General features: G+C 34.8%; 2 protein-coding genes across 3 annotated transcripts; both read right to left on the bottom strand.

Moving 5' to 3' along the window:
- Positions 1 to 299: 299 nt before the first annotated feature.
- LOC142627032 (peptide chain release factor PrfB2, chloroplastic) lies at positions 300 to 3990 on the bottom strand. Its single transcript, XM_075800810.1, has 7 exons — positions 3215 to 3990; positions 2538 to 2750; positions 1931 to 2032; positions 1603 to 1740; positions 1106 to 1410; positions 846 to 999; positions 300 to 761 (listed from the first exon to the last, which is right to left on the bottom strand). The coding sequence occupies exons 1-7, from the start codon at positions 3842 to 3844 to the stop codon at positions 627 to 629; spliced, it is 1677 nt and encodes a 558-aa protein (XP_075656925.1). The 5' UTR covers positions 3845 to 3990; the 3' UTR covers positions 300 to 626.
- Positions 3991 to 5554: 1564 nt separating this feature from the next.
- Positions 5555 to 14306, bottom strand: LOC142627155 (uncharacterized). 2 transcript variants are annotated; one of them, XM_075800958.1, is made up of 4 exons: positions 12237 to 14306; positions 8058 to 8222; positions 7245 to 7321; positions 5555 to 6030 (listed from the first exon to the last, which is right to left on the bottom strand). In XM_075800958.1, exon 1 carries the CDS (start codon positions 14116 to 14118, stop codon positions 12322 to 12324), a length of 1797 nt encoding a protein of 598 aa, XP_075657073.1. In that variant the 5' UTR covers positions 14119 to 14306; the 3' UTR covers positions 5555 to 6030; positions 7245 to 7321; positions 8058 to 8222; positions 12237 to 12321. The 2 variants fall into 2 exon arrangements, with proteins under 2 accessions (XP_075657073.1, XP_075657072.1); XM_075800957.1 differs by having other exon boundaries at positions 8058 to 8193.
- Positions 14307 to 14566: the final 260 nt, after the last annotated feature.

Raw genomic sequence — 14566 nt, 5'->3', positions numbered from 1 at the left:
AAAAAAAAATAAAAAAAACACTTGACATTCACAAAATCCAATCTTAAAAAAATCCAGCGTAAACCACATAAAAATAGATAATACCTCGTGTTGCATGGAGAGAATTGGAGGATTCAAATGAGAGGTGATCTCATCCTGCTTTCCACATTAGTGCCTGTTTTACAACTATAATATTAGAACTGTACATGTAATATTTTGTGAGGACAAACCATACCAACTGCAGCAAATCCTACTGTTATTGCAGGAAAACAAGAACATACTTGATTGCAAATCATCTAAATGGGTGCAAAAACCAGCACTAAACAATGCAAAATATATATATATATATATATAGTTTATTTACTTGAGGATATTATTTCATTGCATAAGAAATTATTGACCAAAAAACTCGGTATCAATGAATTCCATCACTATCACAAAAATAAATAATTATGTGAAGGATTTTTCTTTCCATCCTTTACCCAATATTGCAAACCCATGTCTAAACTCAACTATCTTATCTCTTGATGACTATCAAAATTCCATGCCGTTGCAGCTCATTGGCCTGTATCATTAGTCAGATGTTCACGCATGCATGGATTCAGCTCTGCTATATGCATCATGCCATGACAATCTTGTAACTGAATTTATTGGTCATCTACATCTTTATCCAAGGAGGCTGACAAATAGCTCATGATGAAGCCATCCAGATCTCCTTCAAGGACAGAATCAGGATCTGAGACCTCATAGCTAGTTCGGAGATCTTTCACCATGCGGTAAGGCTGCAATGAAAATATTAGAGGAAGTTAATGATGCTTAGATTTTCCATGGTAATACTAACAAACATGTAAGGTCCCAGATCATACATGGAGCACATAACTACGTATCTGGCTGCCCCAAGTTATGTCAGTGAGAGATTGTGTATGTAGCGCATTCATCTGAGCCTGGCGAGCCATCTCAAGTTGGTCCAATCGAGACTGAAGCACAGCCATAGCTGAAGCCTTATTTTGATGTTGTGATCTGCGTTTACAACATAAATGTATCTTTGGAATTGAGAAAACTAACCAAACAACAAAGCAAAAAGGAATAGTTTTTTTCCTTAACTTTTACACACCACATTTCATACCTTTCATTTTGACATGTGGCAGTAACTCCTGTAGGGATGTGAACTATCCTCACAGCACTCTCAGTCGTATTAACATGCTGGCCGCCAGCACCCCCAGCACGAAATCGCTCAATACGGAGATCAGATTCATTGATTTGTACACGGGTAGATCCATCACCCATGATTGGAATTACAGCAACAGCAGCAAATGAAGTATGGCGGCGCTTGTTACTGTCAAAAGGGGAGATACGTACCAACCTGTGCACTCCTACCTCTGCTTTGGCGTATCCAAAAGCATATTCACCATCCACTTTGATTGTTGCCCGCTGAAAGAACACAATGATTTAAAACCAAAAACTAATAGTATAAATAATAATGCCTATCCACTGTTCAATAGCAGCATAGGTAGGTTTGCTAGGAGTGAGTGTTGCCGATTTCCTTTAATAAGCAAGTAATCCATTACAAACAATAAGTTTGATCAAAGATAAGGATAAGCCGAAACTAGTGAGAAGATGAACCTTGATTCCGGCAATCTCACCAGGCATTTCATCCACCACAGTTACTTTATATCTACGTTGCTGAGCCCACAGTTTATACATCTGCATGACCATTGCTGCCCAATCCATGCTCTCAGTACCCCCAGCTCCAGCTTGAACCTATATCATGTACATATAAGTACATCCACTGCTACCAGTAAACAAGGAGAAGAAGGAAGAAATATATAAATGAAACATGGAAAACTTTCGTGTTATCAAGATTCAGAAAACACATAAGGGTATTTTATGTGGAAAAGATGCAATGAACTTAAAAGGCTGTTAGTCTTTTACAACAATATATAAAAATAACCTCTATGTAACAAGAGCAAGGATCCTGCTCTCCAGCTAACATAGCTTGAAGCTCTTTCTCTTTTGAATTCTTTCTCATCCTTTGCAAAGCTTTCAATGATTCCTGCAAAGAGAAGGCAAGTAAACATGTACACAAGTTGGTATCTAGGCAATAAGAAAAAAAAAAAACAAGTATTACCTTATAACTTAAAAGAAAAAGGCTGAATATTAGGATAAGTATTCAACATCTGTAGAACTGATGAATATTTATGTAGTTTTATTTCATAACATTAAATTAGGAAGAAAATCTATTGAAAAGATAAGCAAGCCATCTCATCCATAAAATGTTTGGAAAGAAGAAAATTTCTCAGGATCTTGCTTCATCATCTACACATGACAATCACAGTCAATATATAAAAATTAAAAAAATAAATAAAAAAAGGCTGATTCCAGTTATTATTGACATTGCACACTGAATTGCTTGTTCACCAAAGTTTTGACAACACTATACACCATATGTTAAATGAAGAAAAAAATTTCAAATTTTGCCACATTGTTCAATATAGTATACAAGCTATAAATTAAAAAATAGAATGGATACATGCCTAGATAAAGAAGTGAGTGCCCACCGATTCCAACTCCACATCATTCTCTTCATGAGCAAGCTTAATCATGTCAATATGCTCTAACAATTCTCGCTCAAATGCCCTCACTTCTTTCATTTTACCCATAAGCGAACCATGTTCACGGCTTATCTTACCAGCATGCACAGGATCGTCCCAAATATCTGGCTTATTCAGCTGCATTGATAACATATCCAACCTAACCACCAATTTTTTCCACTGCCACCATACAGGACAAAAAGTACACATCACATTGCCATAAATCATATACAAACCCAAAATCAAAACTTGTTTCAACCCTTATAATCAGAAATGTAAAGCAAAATTATTCTTCAGAATTCAGACTCAACTGAAAACCAGCACATACAAATACACATATTTGATAGCGTAGTTCTCAATATATACACAAACTATGCTTAAACAAATCTCAAATGTATAGTATATTTTTCCTTTTAATAGATAACTATCCAAACCTAAGATTTGCTACACATCAGACATATAAACCGAATTAATGCTTAATTAACCTCTTATGATCAGACAAAACTAAAACAAACTTGATACCAACACACGACCGTATCAGACTTCATACCACTGCATATGACCAAGAATGATTTAACTTTCAGCTAAAGGAACAGACTTTATTGCATTAAAACCAAACTCAGACACAACATTAAATGTTATACCTTCAAGCGCTTCTTGATTAGATGAATGGATTGAGCAACTGCAGCAGCATGGCTCCTCCAATCACTCTCACTCTCATCAAGAATTGTCCAATTACTAGCCATAATCCCCTCAACCGTGAGCCCGTCCGTGGTTGAGGGCTCCACAACAGCTTCAGTACTAAAACAGTGAGACTGTGTCCAAATGACTGGACTTTGGTGAGACTGACAACGGTTTTTGCTGCCTGGGAGTGAATTGGAGCTAGACCCAGAAGCTGAAAGTGTTGAAAAGAGCGGAATTGGATGAAACCCATTAGGCTTTTTGACGTTTGGAAGTGAATTGGAGCAAAACCCAGAAAAGTTAGGCCTAGAACCGGAAGACCCAGAAGCTATAATAGTGTTTTTGGATTCTGAGAGTGATGAAAAGAGTGGATTTTGGTGGAACCCATTAGAATTTTTGATACTTGGAAGTGAATTGGAGCAAGACCCAGATGGTGAAATAGGGTTTTCTAGCGCTGAATGAGAGAATTGGCGAGACCCAGATGGGGTTTCTGTGTATTTGTGAGAAAATGATGAGAAAAGATAAGAAATTTTAGGGTTTTGGAGAGAAATTGTGGAGCTTCTACATGATTTTCTGAGTTTGGAATTTAACATTTTTGTAAAGGGGATTTTGTAAAATGAATTGGGAAAAACAAAGGGCGATTTTTTTTTTTTGGATTGGATTGGAAATTTGGAATATTAGGGTTTAAGACAGATTGCAGGGTTTAAGGGAGACAGTCCCTAAAACGATGTCGTGTATCTACACAAATTTCATGGTGAAATGGAGAGTGTCAAATTAAGGGCTGAGATTGATTTAAAATAAATCCATGGCCTCAAATATCCCACGTCAAACAACACACTTAACAGAGCAAGAATCAAAACTAACGTTAGTACCAACGTTTCTCTACCCTATCTTTGGTGTCTCTGTCTCTCACAGCACATTCAGCCAAACCCATAAACCCCAAATCTCAAACCAAGCAAAATTATAAGCTTTGTCCATTCGGAAAACTGAAACTTTTTACTAAAAGTATTGTTAGTAAAGCTAAAAAGTATCTGAAATAGTATAGCAAAATCTATGAAAAGTATCAAAAAGTGCAATAAGACTTATAAATAATATTGCACAAATGAATTGAATTCAAACATATAACTATATTGGATTATTGCCTTTGAATTATGCCCCATCTCAGTCTCACTAATGCCCTCTTTGCTGTTCTTGCAATTAAACTGTAATATTGCAGTTCATTGAATCACAATGTCTTGAAATTTAAAGGACCGTGTTACATCAAATGTCTAGGTTGTCTTTAAAAATCTAATGGCCTATTTGGAAGTTTAGAGAGGGAGGAGGGTAGAGGGAAATACAGTAATGGGGAGGAGAGTAGATAGGAATTTTTATCCTCCATCTTGTTTGGATGTTTGTAAAATTACTTAGGGGAAAAGGAGTAATTAGCCCTTCCTCTTATTTGAATGTTTTAAAAATTATGATGAAAATGAGTAGAAATGATTTAAATAGACAAATTTACCTCTGTTTGAAAATAGACTTGCAACGTTGGTCTATGATTAATTTGTTAGGTTAAATAATAATGACTATAGCATGCCATATTTTTTTTATAAATTTTTTTTTCTTATGTGAATTAAATAATCAACATTGGTCTATGATTAAATAATTTTTTTGCTTTTTTTATTATACTAAAAAAAAACATCCTTAATTGATAATAATTAAAATAAGAAAAAAAATGTTTGGTTTGTTTGTTTATTGAAAAAATCAACAAAATATTGAATTTTGAGTGTTTCTTTCATTTATTTTTTTAATTTTTAATTTTTTTTTTTAATTTTGCTTAGTACGTGAATTTAATTTTTGGGGGATTCGGAGAAGAATTGAGACCCTAAAAAAAAAAAAGTTAGGGAGAGTGACTCTATGAATTAACTCAAAAAATAAGATCCTACTATGTAATTTAAATTCAAGTGTTTGCCCACTTACTATTTAGAAAAGAAAGCAACTCAAAATTCTCAAGAGAATATCCCTGCTAAATAGTGAGTAATAGCACACAAATTTCAACCAAAACAAATGACAATAATTTCTCAAAAAAATGCAGAATTTCACACACTGAAACATTTTTTTTCATGACCATACTTATCCATTTAGGAACCAATGCCACTTTGAATCATGACATGAGATACTGGAATTTGCCAAACATAGAGCCCATTGAGAATGCCTTGTCCATCTAATTAATAAAGCAAAATCTTTTTTTTTTTAATAGAACAGGGTCTAAAACTTTCAATAAAAAATATCAAGATTCAAGTAGTCCAGCAACTAAGGCAAGTCCAGACCAGGCCGAAAAAGAGAGCCTAATCATTTACAAACAAGATTAAACCAGGGGCTGAAATTCCTGTACAATAACAAGACAATTTAAACTAACACCTATACCAGTAAACAGTATTGAACAACCAGGGACATAACACAAGACCTAAGAAGTCAGCTCGTGGAGTCAACGACATTGTATCATGCCAGGCAACTAAGATGTGAAAAGCATAAAAATGAATGTAAGCAGACAAAGTCTTCAAGCCACTGAAAAAAGGATAGTGTTACAATGAGCTATGACCATATCTGTAATTGCAACTAAATGATCAATATCTTCAATGTTCTCCATAGAGCCCTCTCCGGTTGAAGTAGCCCACCATTGCCTCATCTCTGATGCAGTTTCAGATTGTTCCCCAGTTGCTCTGTCTTTTCCATAAAGCTCAACCAATTTGTCGTAGTTTGGAATTGGTTTGTTCTTAAGCTCTTTTGCTTTAGGTTTAGCCTGTTAAAAAATGACAACAAAATAAGGTCAGACAAGAAAACACTCAAATTTACGCACCATAGTATTCTACTGAATAAGCTTGCATTTACGGTAAGGTTTAATCCTAGAAGTATTCAAGCTCATCTGGTTTCATCCCCACATCACCATTAAAAAAAATTATAACCCCACAGATAAGAAAACACTCAAATTTATGCAACAAGACAAACTATATAAGCAACTACCATTCGACGTCTCCATTCCCAATCCCATAATCCATGTTTCCATTCCCAAATTTGCAATACACATCTCCTTTTATTCTCATCTATCCATCCAATAAAATTATCCCATGACAGCAAAGCTATTACAATCCATGATATGCATAAATACATATTATATAAGAATATAAAACTTGGAAAGTATTTGGCTTGCTAGTGAAATGCCACTTCATGGTTATAGTAGTGACTAAAACTAAAATCAAATAAAAGAAACAACTTCATAGCCAGCATCAACAACTTTACAAGACAAATAAAAGTATCCCCATAATATAACTTAATGAACATCATTGCTGCAGTAGAAACTGCGATTAATATACTAACCCTTCCCAACTTCCGACATTAATTCAAGCCAAAAAGCGAATGACATAATCAAAATTGCACAAAAGACAGCTAACCAACATTCAGAAAAACTCCAATTAGTTAGAATTGAACACGCAAACAGGCAATTTCGCTTTACAACCAACTAGCCAAAAAATGAAATAAGAAGAGTTACAACCAGTACAATGAAATAAAAGAATGCAATCTACTAAGATGCTAAATCTAGTGTCCTGGAGATTGTAAAAACTACCGAACTGTCAGATTGTGACACATTGTGAGTAACTCTTTGAAACTTTAAAATTCTAGTCCACATGCCTTGGATAAGAAAGAATCTCGTGGAAATTAATGTATATTTGGAAACAAAACCTAAGCCAGGAATGGAAGTTTTAACACTGAGGTTGTTCAGAATTTGAAACATTTCCTGGACATTTGAGATGTTTCAAACTACAAAATGAAACAGCAACAAGAAACAATGCAATGAAAGGATACTTAGAAATTTTAAACATTTTGAAAAGTAAATAACAAAAATTGGAAGTAATGCAGTCTTAAACATTTCCTGGAAGCTGAAGACATTTTGGACCACAAAACAAAACAAAAAAACAAGTGATTGAATGGAACCATATACAGAGTAGTGGCAGTTACCTTAATGCCCTTACAGCAGTGACCCAGCTACCCTCACTTGTTGGAATGAGACCAAGACAAACACAATCAGCAACACCCTGCATGCAGAAAATCAAAAGGAATCAATCAGAGCAGTCCATCTTCTTGTACATAAACGCATGTTTTCATGATAGACTTTTCCTTTTGGACCAGTGTAAAATATCAGCCACTGCAAACTAGCTCATTGCATCAGTATTCTATATCAACAAAGGACGGTTTCACAATCTGTTGTGAACCAGCCATAAAAGGTTTCAACCATTGTGTGCGTCTAAATTTAATTTGAAGCGTCAAAAGATAACACATTCAACTGACACCTCAGAAGATCTCCTCAGACTTTGGCTTAGGCAACTATTAGGTGGGTTGTGGTTGCCTACATCTTAAATTCAGTTTTTGACTTAATAAAAAAAATTAAAAAAAAAAAGTAAGTATAATAATTCATCTTCCAAATTAGGTTCAAATCAAGCATTTAAAAATGTTCATCAACCTATCAAAAAAATAATAGTAATGTTCACCAACCTATCAAAAAAATAATAGTAATGTTCATCAAAAAAATAATACTAATGTTCATCAACCATTACACAGGAAAGTTGACAGGACAACATCTATTAACTAGTCATGACCTTCAAATATACATTGTCAATTAAAATTTCCTCTCTACATCACTAGACAAGAAAATTTTCATTAACTTAAAATAACCTAATAGGAATTTAAATTATTTAATCATGATATGCTAGTGCTACAGCTTGACTATTTAGAATTTATTAACTAACAAAATAAATCAGTGTATGGACGTACTTTAGGTGCTGTAATACAGTTATCTCCTTCAAGTACGATACAACGATCACTCACTGAATTGGCTTGTAGATTGTGTTGGAGTGCCTCAATGGCATTGGCATTCCATTCGCAAGCATAAACTAGTTTTGCATTGGCCCTGATCAAGGAAGTTTAGCAATCAGGTCACTATTAGAGTATTAGTGTACAAATGATCAAGCGGTTGAAATGATTGTAAAAGAGTAGACACCAAAATTTATCAAACACATTGTGAGTAACTCTTTGAAACTTTAAAATTCTAGTATAAAAAATAAAATCAAAAACCCATTCACAAAAAACAAGAAATTACCCAATAAAAATAAACAAGAAACATAGATCCATATATAGCTACAATATACAAATTTATGCAAGTTCACAATCTAAACTCACTCAAGCACTTTATCAAACACGTTATGAGCAATACTTTGAAACTTTAAAATTTAATTAAGAAAAGCAATTAGATCCAAAACCCACCCACAAATAACATGTTATTACCCCATAAAATCACAGTTAATAAGAAATTACCCAATAAAATCACAATTTTAAGAACATAGTTATTTGATCCAACTCAAAAGAAACCCATGAAACAAAAAGAAAAACAGAGTTTACCTCTAAAAGAAAAACCCAAGCGTGAGAGACGATTGATTGTGAAGAAGGTGTGAGAGAGAGAGACAGTGTGAAGTGTGGAAGAAATTGTGTGAGAGAGAGGCAGCGGAGTCTTCAAGGCTGAGAGAGTTGAGAAAAATTTGAGACTGATGACAGAAATAACGTGAATTTATTTTATATAATCGGTTTGTAATTTTGTTAATTTAGAATGGGAAAATTGAGGAATTCATTTGGGCAATAATTTAACTACTCTACTCTTCCTCTGAATCTTTCCAATTTGGGGAACTAAAAATGAGGAGTTAGAGGTAGTTGAAACCCTTCCAAACCCCTCCCATTCTTCCTTAAAAAACTTCCAAACAAGTAACTGAATTACTCTCCCTCCCTTTACTCTACCCCTCCTTTTTTAAACATCCAAATAGAGCATAAATGTCCAAAAACTAAATGCTAACAATTGGTTGAACTTGGTCAATTTTGGTATTTTGTCCATAGCTGGAACCATCAACAAGGTGACTGATTGTTAAAACTACAAAGATGGTTTCAGATGGTTTCTCCATGATCATCATAATTTTATGCCTTTCAAGTCTCTACGAATTCCTTAAGTTGAGGGTTGTTTGACAGAATATTGTTTGAGAATATTGTTTAAGTTATAATCTGTGATTAAATATGCATGTCTCATGTCTATTAAAGAAAGGCAAATTAGATGATAAGATACTCATTTGAACTAAGATGTATTGTATTTCTAATAAAGGCTGCTGGTAATAATTTAAGGAATAATGTTGGTAATCTACTATAAGGTGAGTGTCAAATTACTAATTCTTCCAAAAACTTAAGAAAATTGTGAATTTAATCACTTAACCATAATGCTAACCCTCTCCCTCACATGTGGGCCTAAAGTTCCCCTTAATAAGTGGGGCCGGCCCAACACGTATGATTTTTAACATTTTAAATGGGAGGTAGAGTAAAAATAGAGATCAAACTCAAGATTTCCTACTCTAGTACCATGTTAAATTAATAATTCTCCCAAAAGTTTAAACTTTTAAGAAATAGTAAATTTAATCACTTAGTCATAATTCTAACCAGTAAGAATGGAAATGGTGAATTTAATCACTTAACCATAATTCTAACCCTTCCCCGCATGTGTGGACCTAAAGTTCCCCTTAATAAGTGAGGGCCCAACACGTGAAATTTTTAACATTTTACATGAAAGATAAAGTAAAAACAAGGATCAAACTCAAGATTTCCTACTCTAATACCATGTTAAATTATCAATTCTCTCAAAAGTTTAAACTTTTAAGAAATGATAAATTTAATCACTTAGCAATAATTCTAATAGTAAGAATTGAGGAAGCAATGAATTTGTTTCCTAGTTGGAAAATTCAAACATGATTTAGGTTGAATCTGAAGAATAAATGGCAGAGGTGCAGAGATTCAACCCAGTTGAAATACATTATACTGCTTATATTCACATTGAAATATAAAATTCTAGCATTCGGGATATGCCATTGTGCTCAATTTTGGCCTGTATTATATTAGCCTTAAAACTTATTTGGATTGATAAAATATGAAGGATATAATCTGAAAAGCTGTTCCAGAATTTTCATTTTATATGTACCATTTCTTTACACATAATCATTCAGGTTTGGCCATAAGAGTTTAACATTAATCAAACTTGCTATAGTCCTGCTAAATGGATTAATAGTTCCATCTCATGAATACATGCCATTCTAACATAAGTTTTAGTTCATACATATGTCTTCCTTCTTCTTCTTCTTCTTCTTCTTCTTCTTCTTCTCTCTCTCTCTCTCTCTCTCTCTCTCTCTCTCTTTAATGTTGAATTTTTCTTGTGTCCGTAAATTCTGCCCCATCGTTTCACATCCTTCTTTTTTTTTTTTTTTTCTTTTTTTTCTGTTCTAATTGGCTTTCCAGGATGGGTGTGTCAATGCTCTATACTCTACCCCATCCATATATACTGATGCAAAGTATGCTATAGATGAATCCTCGCCAACCAAGACTGGTGACTTTTTCCTGTAAGTTTTATGTTTGGATGTTATATAACCCGTTTTCTTGTTGCTTCCCACTTCAACCTTTTCTTAAAGTTTGAAGCACGCACCATGCCAGTTATGCAGATAGTGCAAATGCATACTGGACAGGATTCTTTACCAGTAGACCAGCCTTGAAGCACTATGTCAAAATAATGAGTGGCTAATATTTTGTATCATTTATGTGACTGTTTCAGTTTGTAAGATGGATTTAATTGGAACAGTCTAATGACAGTTTTAGAGTTTAAGATTTATTCTCTTTAATGAATAATTGGCCGCAAGGCAACTGGAGTTTTTCAAAGGAAGGAATAGTTCTGAGCCCAATACAGAATCACTGGCAGATGCTTTAGCAATTGCTCAACATCATGATGGAGTTACTGGTACAGAAAACCTACATGTAGCTAATGATTATGCAAAACATTTGTCGATAGGGTACATAGAGGTGTGAGTTTGGTTTATCAATTCAACCATATGATTCTTCTCAAAGTTTCTCTCTCTCTCTCTCTTCCTAGTGTCATCCATTTGCATCTTCACTTTCTTGCTTGGCTCACTCTACGTCAAATACTGGATGTGGCAAGTTTCAACCAGTAAAGTATTATGAGCTTCAGCTACTGAGCTATTTTAATTCATTGCTTAAAGGGCTCATTTTATTGTGGCATTCGTATAGCTCTGATGGATGGATCTTGTTCTTGACTTTTTAGAACATTTTTAGTTCTCTTGTTAATATGGTACTTTTTGGCTGCAATCCATTATTGTTACTTTTTTTTTAATGACTAAGAGGGGGTGATGTTTAGAGGGGTAGTTTATCTTTGTATTATTAAGGGTTAGCCTTGGAATTCACAATCTACATACAACAAAATGAAATTACAAAAGCTCCAAAAGAATCAGCTTTTCGTGTCCATGAAATGTAATCAATCACTAACAAATGAACTATTCTTCATCTATATGATCGCAAGTCAACTCAATTCATTTACTTTAAATCGTAAATGTCAAAATGATTATACCATGAAGTTAATGTTGTACTACACTACAACCTAAGTTGCTTCTCTCTTAGACAATTCAAGGAGAAGCACATACAAAATTATCAGCTAACTCCTTGAGTTGATAAACCAACCAAGTTAGACTAACAAAATTTGACTCCAGTCCACTGCATAATAGCACCACAAGGCTTATAAGAGGGGGAAAAAAGGGAAAAGGGGGGGGGGGGGGGGACTTAGTTTGCATAAATGCAACTCCAAAACTTAATTTCATTGGAGGGAACATTTATTATCATTAATTCCACTGGCTAAGGGACGTATAACCACACAAAAAATGCTAGATTTTAGAGCAACAATATTTAGCATTAACCTTAAATAAGAAAAAATTTTGAAACAACTATCCAGGAAAATAGGTTCCAACTTCCAAGCAACAACATGAGTGCACAATGAAATCACAACAAAAGATAGAACAGTTAAAGGTACAAACAATCATGCATACATAAATAAAATAGAAAATCATCTTTAGAAACTATAAAATTTACCTGAAATGATACACATCTTTTAAAGATTGACATGTGATGGATAAAATATGAAACTTGTCCTTGAGGTTGAGAAACTAAAAGACCTTCACACAAGCTTCTGGAGAAATTCTTGAACGTTCTTATCTACTTGATTAGATAACAAGAAGTCAACAAACATGCTTGCAACTGTCGCATTTGCTGAAAAACCCTTGTCAACCATTATTTCAAGATATTTAATTGCCTTTGATGTCTCATTATGTCGCAGTAACCCATAGATTATTGTGTTATATGTGCAATTGTCAGGTGGACAACCGCTCCCATCCATTTTTTCAAATATCTCACTTGCTTCTTCTAGCAGTCCTTCTTTGCAAAGCCCTTTGAGCATTATGGTGTAAGTTCGAACGTTGGGTTGTAATCCTTTTGCAGGTAGACTATATAAGAGTTCTCTTGCAACTTTAAGATTCCCAACATTACACAAACCATCAATTAAAATGTTGTAAATCACAATATCGTTGCCCAACGTTTTGTCTTCCATCTCAAGAAACACTTTTATTGCCTCAACAACTTGTCCATTCTTACATAGGCCGTCCAACAAGACAGCATATGTTTGGGGATCTGGAAGTTGGCCACAAGCCTGCATTTTATGGAATAGCTCTAAAGCAGCCTTGTGTCTCTGCACTCGACAAAACCCACCTATAAGAGTGTTGTAAGTCACAACATTAGGAGTTACTCCCTTGTTGGACATTTCATTAAAGAGATTCATTGCCTCATCAATTCTTTTATTTTTACAAAATCCATTAATCAATGTGCTATAGCTAACAACATTAGGTGAACAACCCCTCTTAACCATCATGTTCAATGCTTCGATGGCATCATTCAATTTATTTTGCAAACAGTATCCATCAATTAAAGAATTATAAGAGACTACGTTAGGCTCAATACCTCTTTGAATCATCTCATCAAAAACTTTTTTTGCCTCTATCAACATCCCCTCTTTGCAAAATGCATCCACCAATATGTTGAAGGTCCTCACACTTGGCACAATCTTCCTCTGTGCCATCTCGTTCAACAAAGTAGTAGCCTCTCTCCACCTGCTGCAATTGCATAGGCCTTGAATTAAGGAATTGTAAGTGATATGATCCGGCTGAATGCCTTTACTCATCATTTCAGTCAAATAGTTCATGGCCTCAGTTACCAACCTATCCTTACATAAACTATCAATGATTGTGCTATATGCTATCACATTAAGCTCAAAATTCCCTTCTTCCAATTTCCTGAGCAACCCAATAGCCATATCAGTCTTACCAATCTTACACAGAGCATTTAGTATCGTTCCACAAGTAAATGCACCAGGTTGATACCCTTTCTTCTCCATATCTTCTACCAACTTCACAGCTCTAGCAATGTTACCTTGAAAACAGAGACCCTTCACAAGGGTGTCTAGAGTAATAGAGTCTGGGTGATAACCAAGTTTCAAAATTGTTGCTAAGACAGAGAACCCAAAATCTACTCGGTTCAACTGGCAGAAGCAATTAATCAAAGTATTGAGAGTAGGAATACTGGGAGCAATTCCTGACGAGCCCAATTGTTTAAATAGAGTAATGACTACTGGGTAATGCTTCATTCTTGTAATGGCACCCAAAACATGATTAAAATCGGCAATGGAAGGCAAAGGGCGCATGTGAAGCATTTTATCAAACAGGTCTAAGGCATGATCAACATTCCTAAAGCTTCTAGATTTGCACTGATCTCTAACAGATTTCAAGAATTGATTTTGATTGTGATTGTGATTCGGGGTTTTTTTAGCACTAGCAATACTAGTAGAAGTAGTAGCAGCAGCAGTAAGAGTAGAATAACAATAACAACGAAAACAAGTGTGGGAAGAACGAAGCAGCGTACCCATTTTCCTGAAGATCCAGCAAACAATTCGGCTGGGGAACTCAGAACGAAACGATAGAGTTTGAGAATTGAGAGAGAGAGAGAGAGAGAATCGGTTCGGGTAGGATCAGTTATCTCATGGTGAGAGATAGAGAATCGGTTCGGTTTTGAGGGCAGTTTCCTTGAACAAACTCTAAGCTACTGATCACTTACCTGATGGTGAGAGAGCATTAAAAAAATTGGCTGAAATGTGGTATTTATATCATGCTCCTAGGTCAAAACACACTTACCACACCACTAAGCTATTGATCAATTATGTCTTAAATTCACACACACACATATAGAAGGGTGTGCAACCGACCTGCCAAAACTGATCCAACCCGCGCAGATTGGGTCAGTTTTTAGGCCTTGGTGAATTGGGTTACAAAAAAAATTTTGATAGCGGGTCAGGTTGGGTTTAAGTCATAAAATTT

This window comes from Castanea sativa, chromosome 3, assembly GCF_040712315.1.
Source record: "Castanea sativa cultivar Marrone di Chiusa Pesio chromosome 3, ASM4071231v1".
Lineage (NCBI taxonomy): Eukaryota > Viridiplantae > Streptophyta > Magnoliopsida > Fagales > Fagaceae > Castanea > Castanea sativa.
Note: the sequence above shows the minus strand (reverse complement) of the source record. Positions and strands in the feature narration are given on the sequence as shown.

Coding starts and splice junctions, on each gene's coding strand:
- LOC142627032 (XM_075800810.1), bottom strand. CDS start 3,844: ATGTTAAATTCCAAACTCAGAAAATCATGTAGAAGCTCCACAATTTCT. Junction 1,000..1,105: donor GCCACATGTCAAAATGAAAG/GTATGAAATGTG, acceptor TTGTAAACGCAG/ATCACAACATCAAAATAAGG. Junction 762..845: donor TACGTAGTTATGTGCTCCAT/GTATGATCTGGG, acceptor TTTTCATTGCAG/CCTTACCGCATGGTGAAAGA.
- LOC142627155 (XM_075800958.1), bottom strand. CDS start 14,118: ATGGGTACGCTGCTTCGTTCTTCCCACACTTGTTTTCGTTGTTATTGT.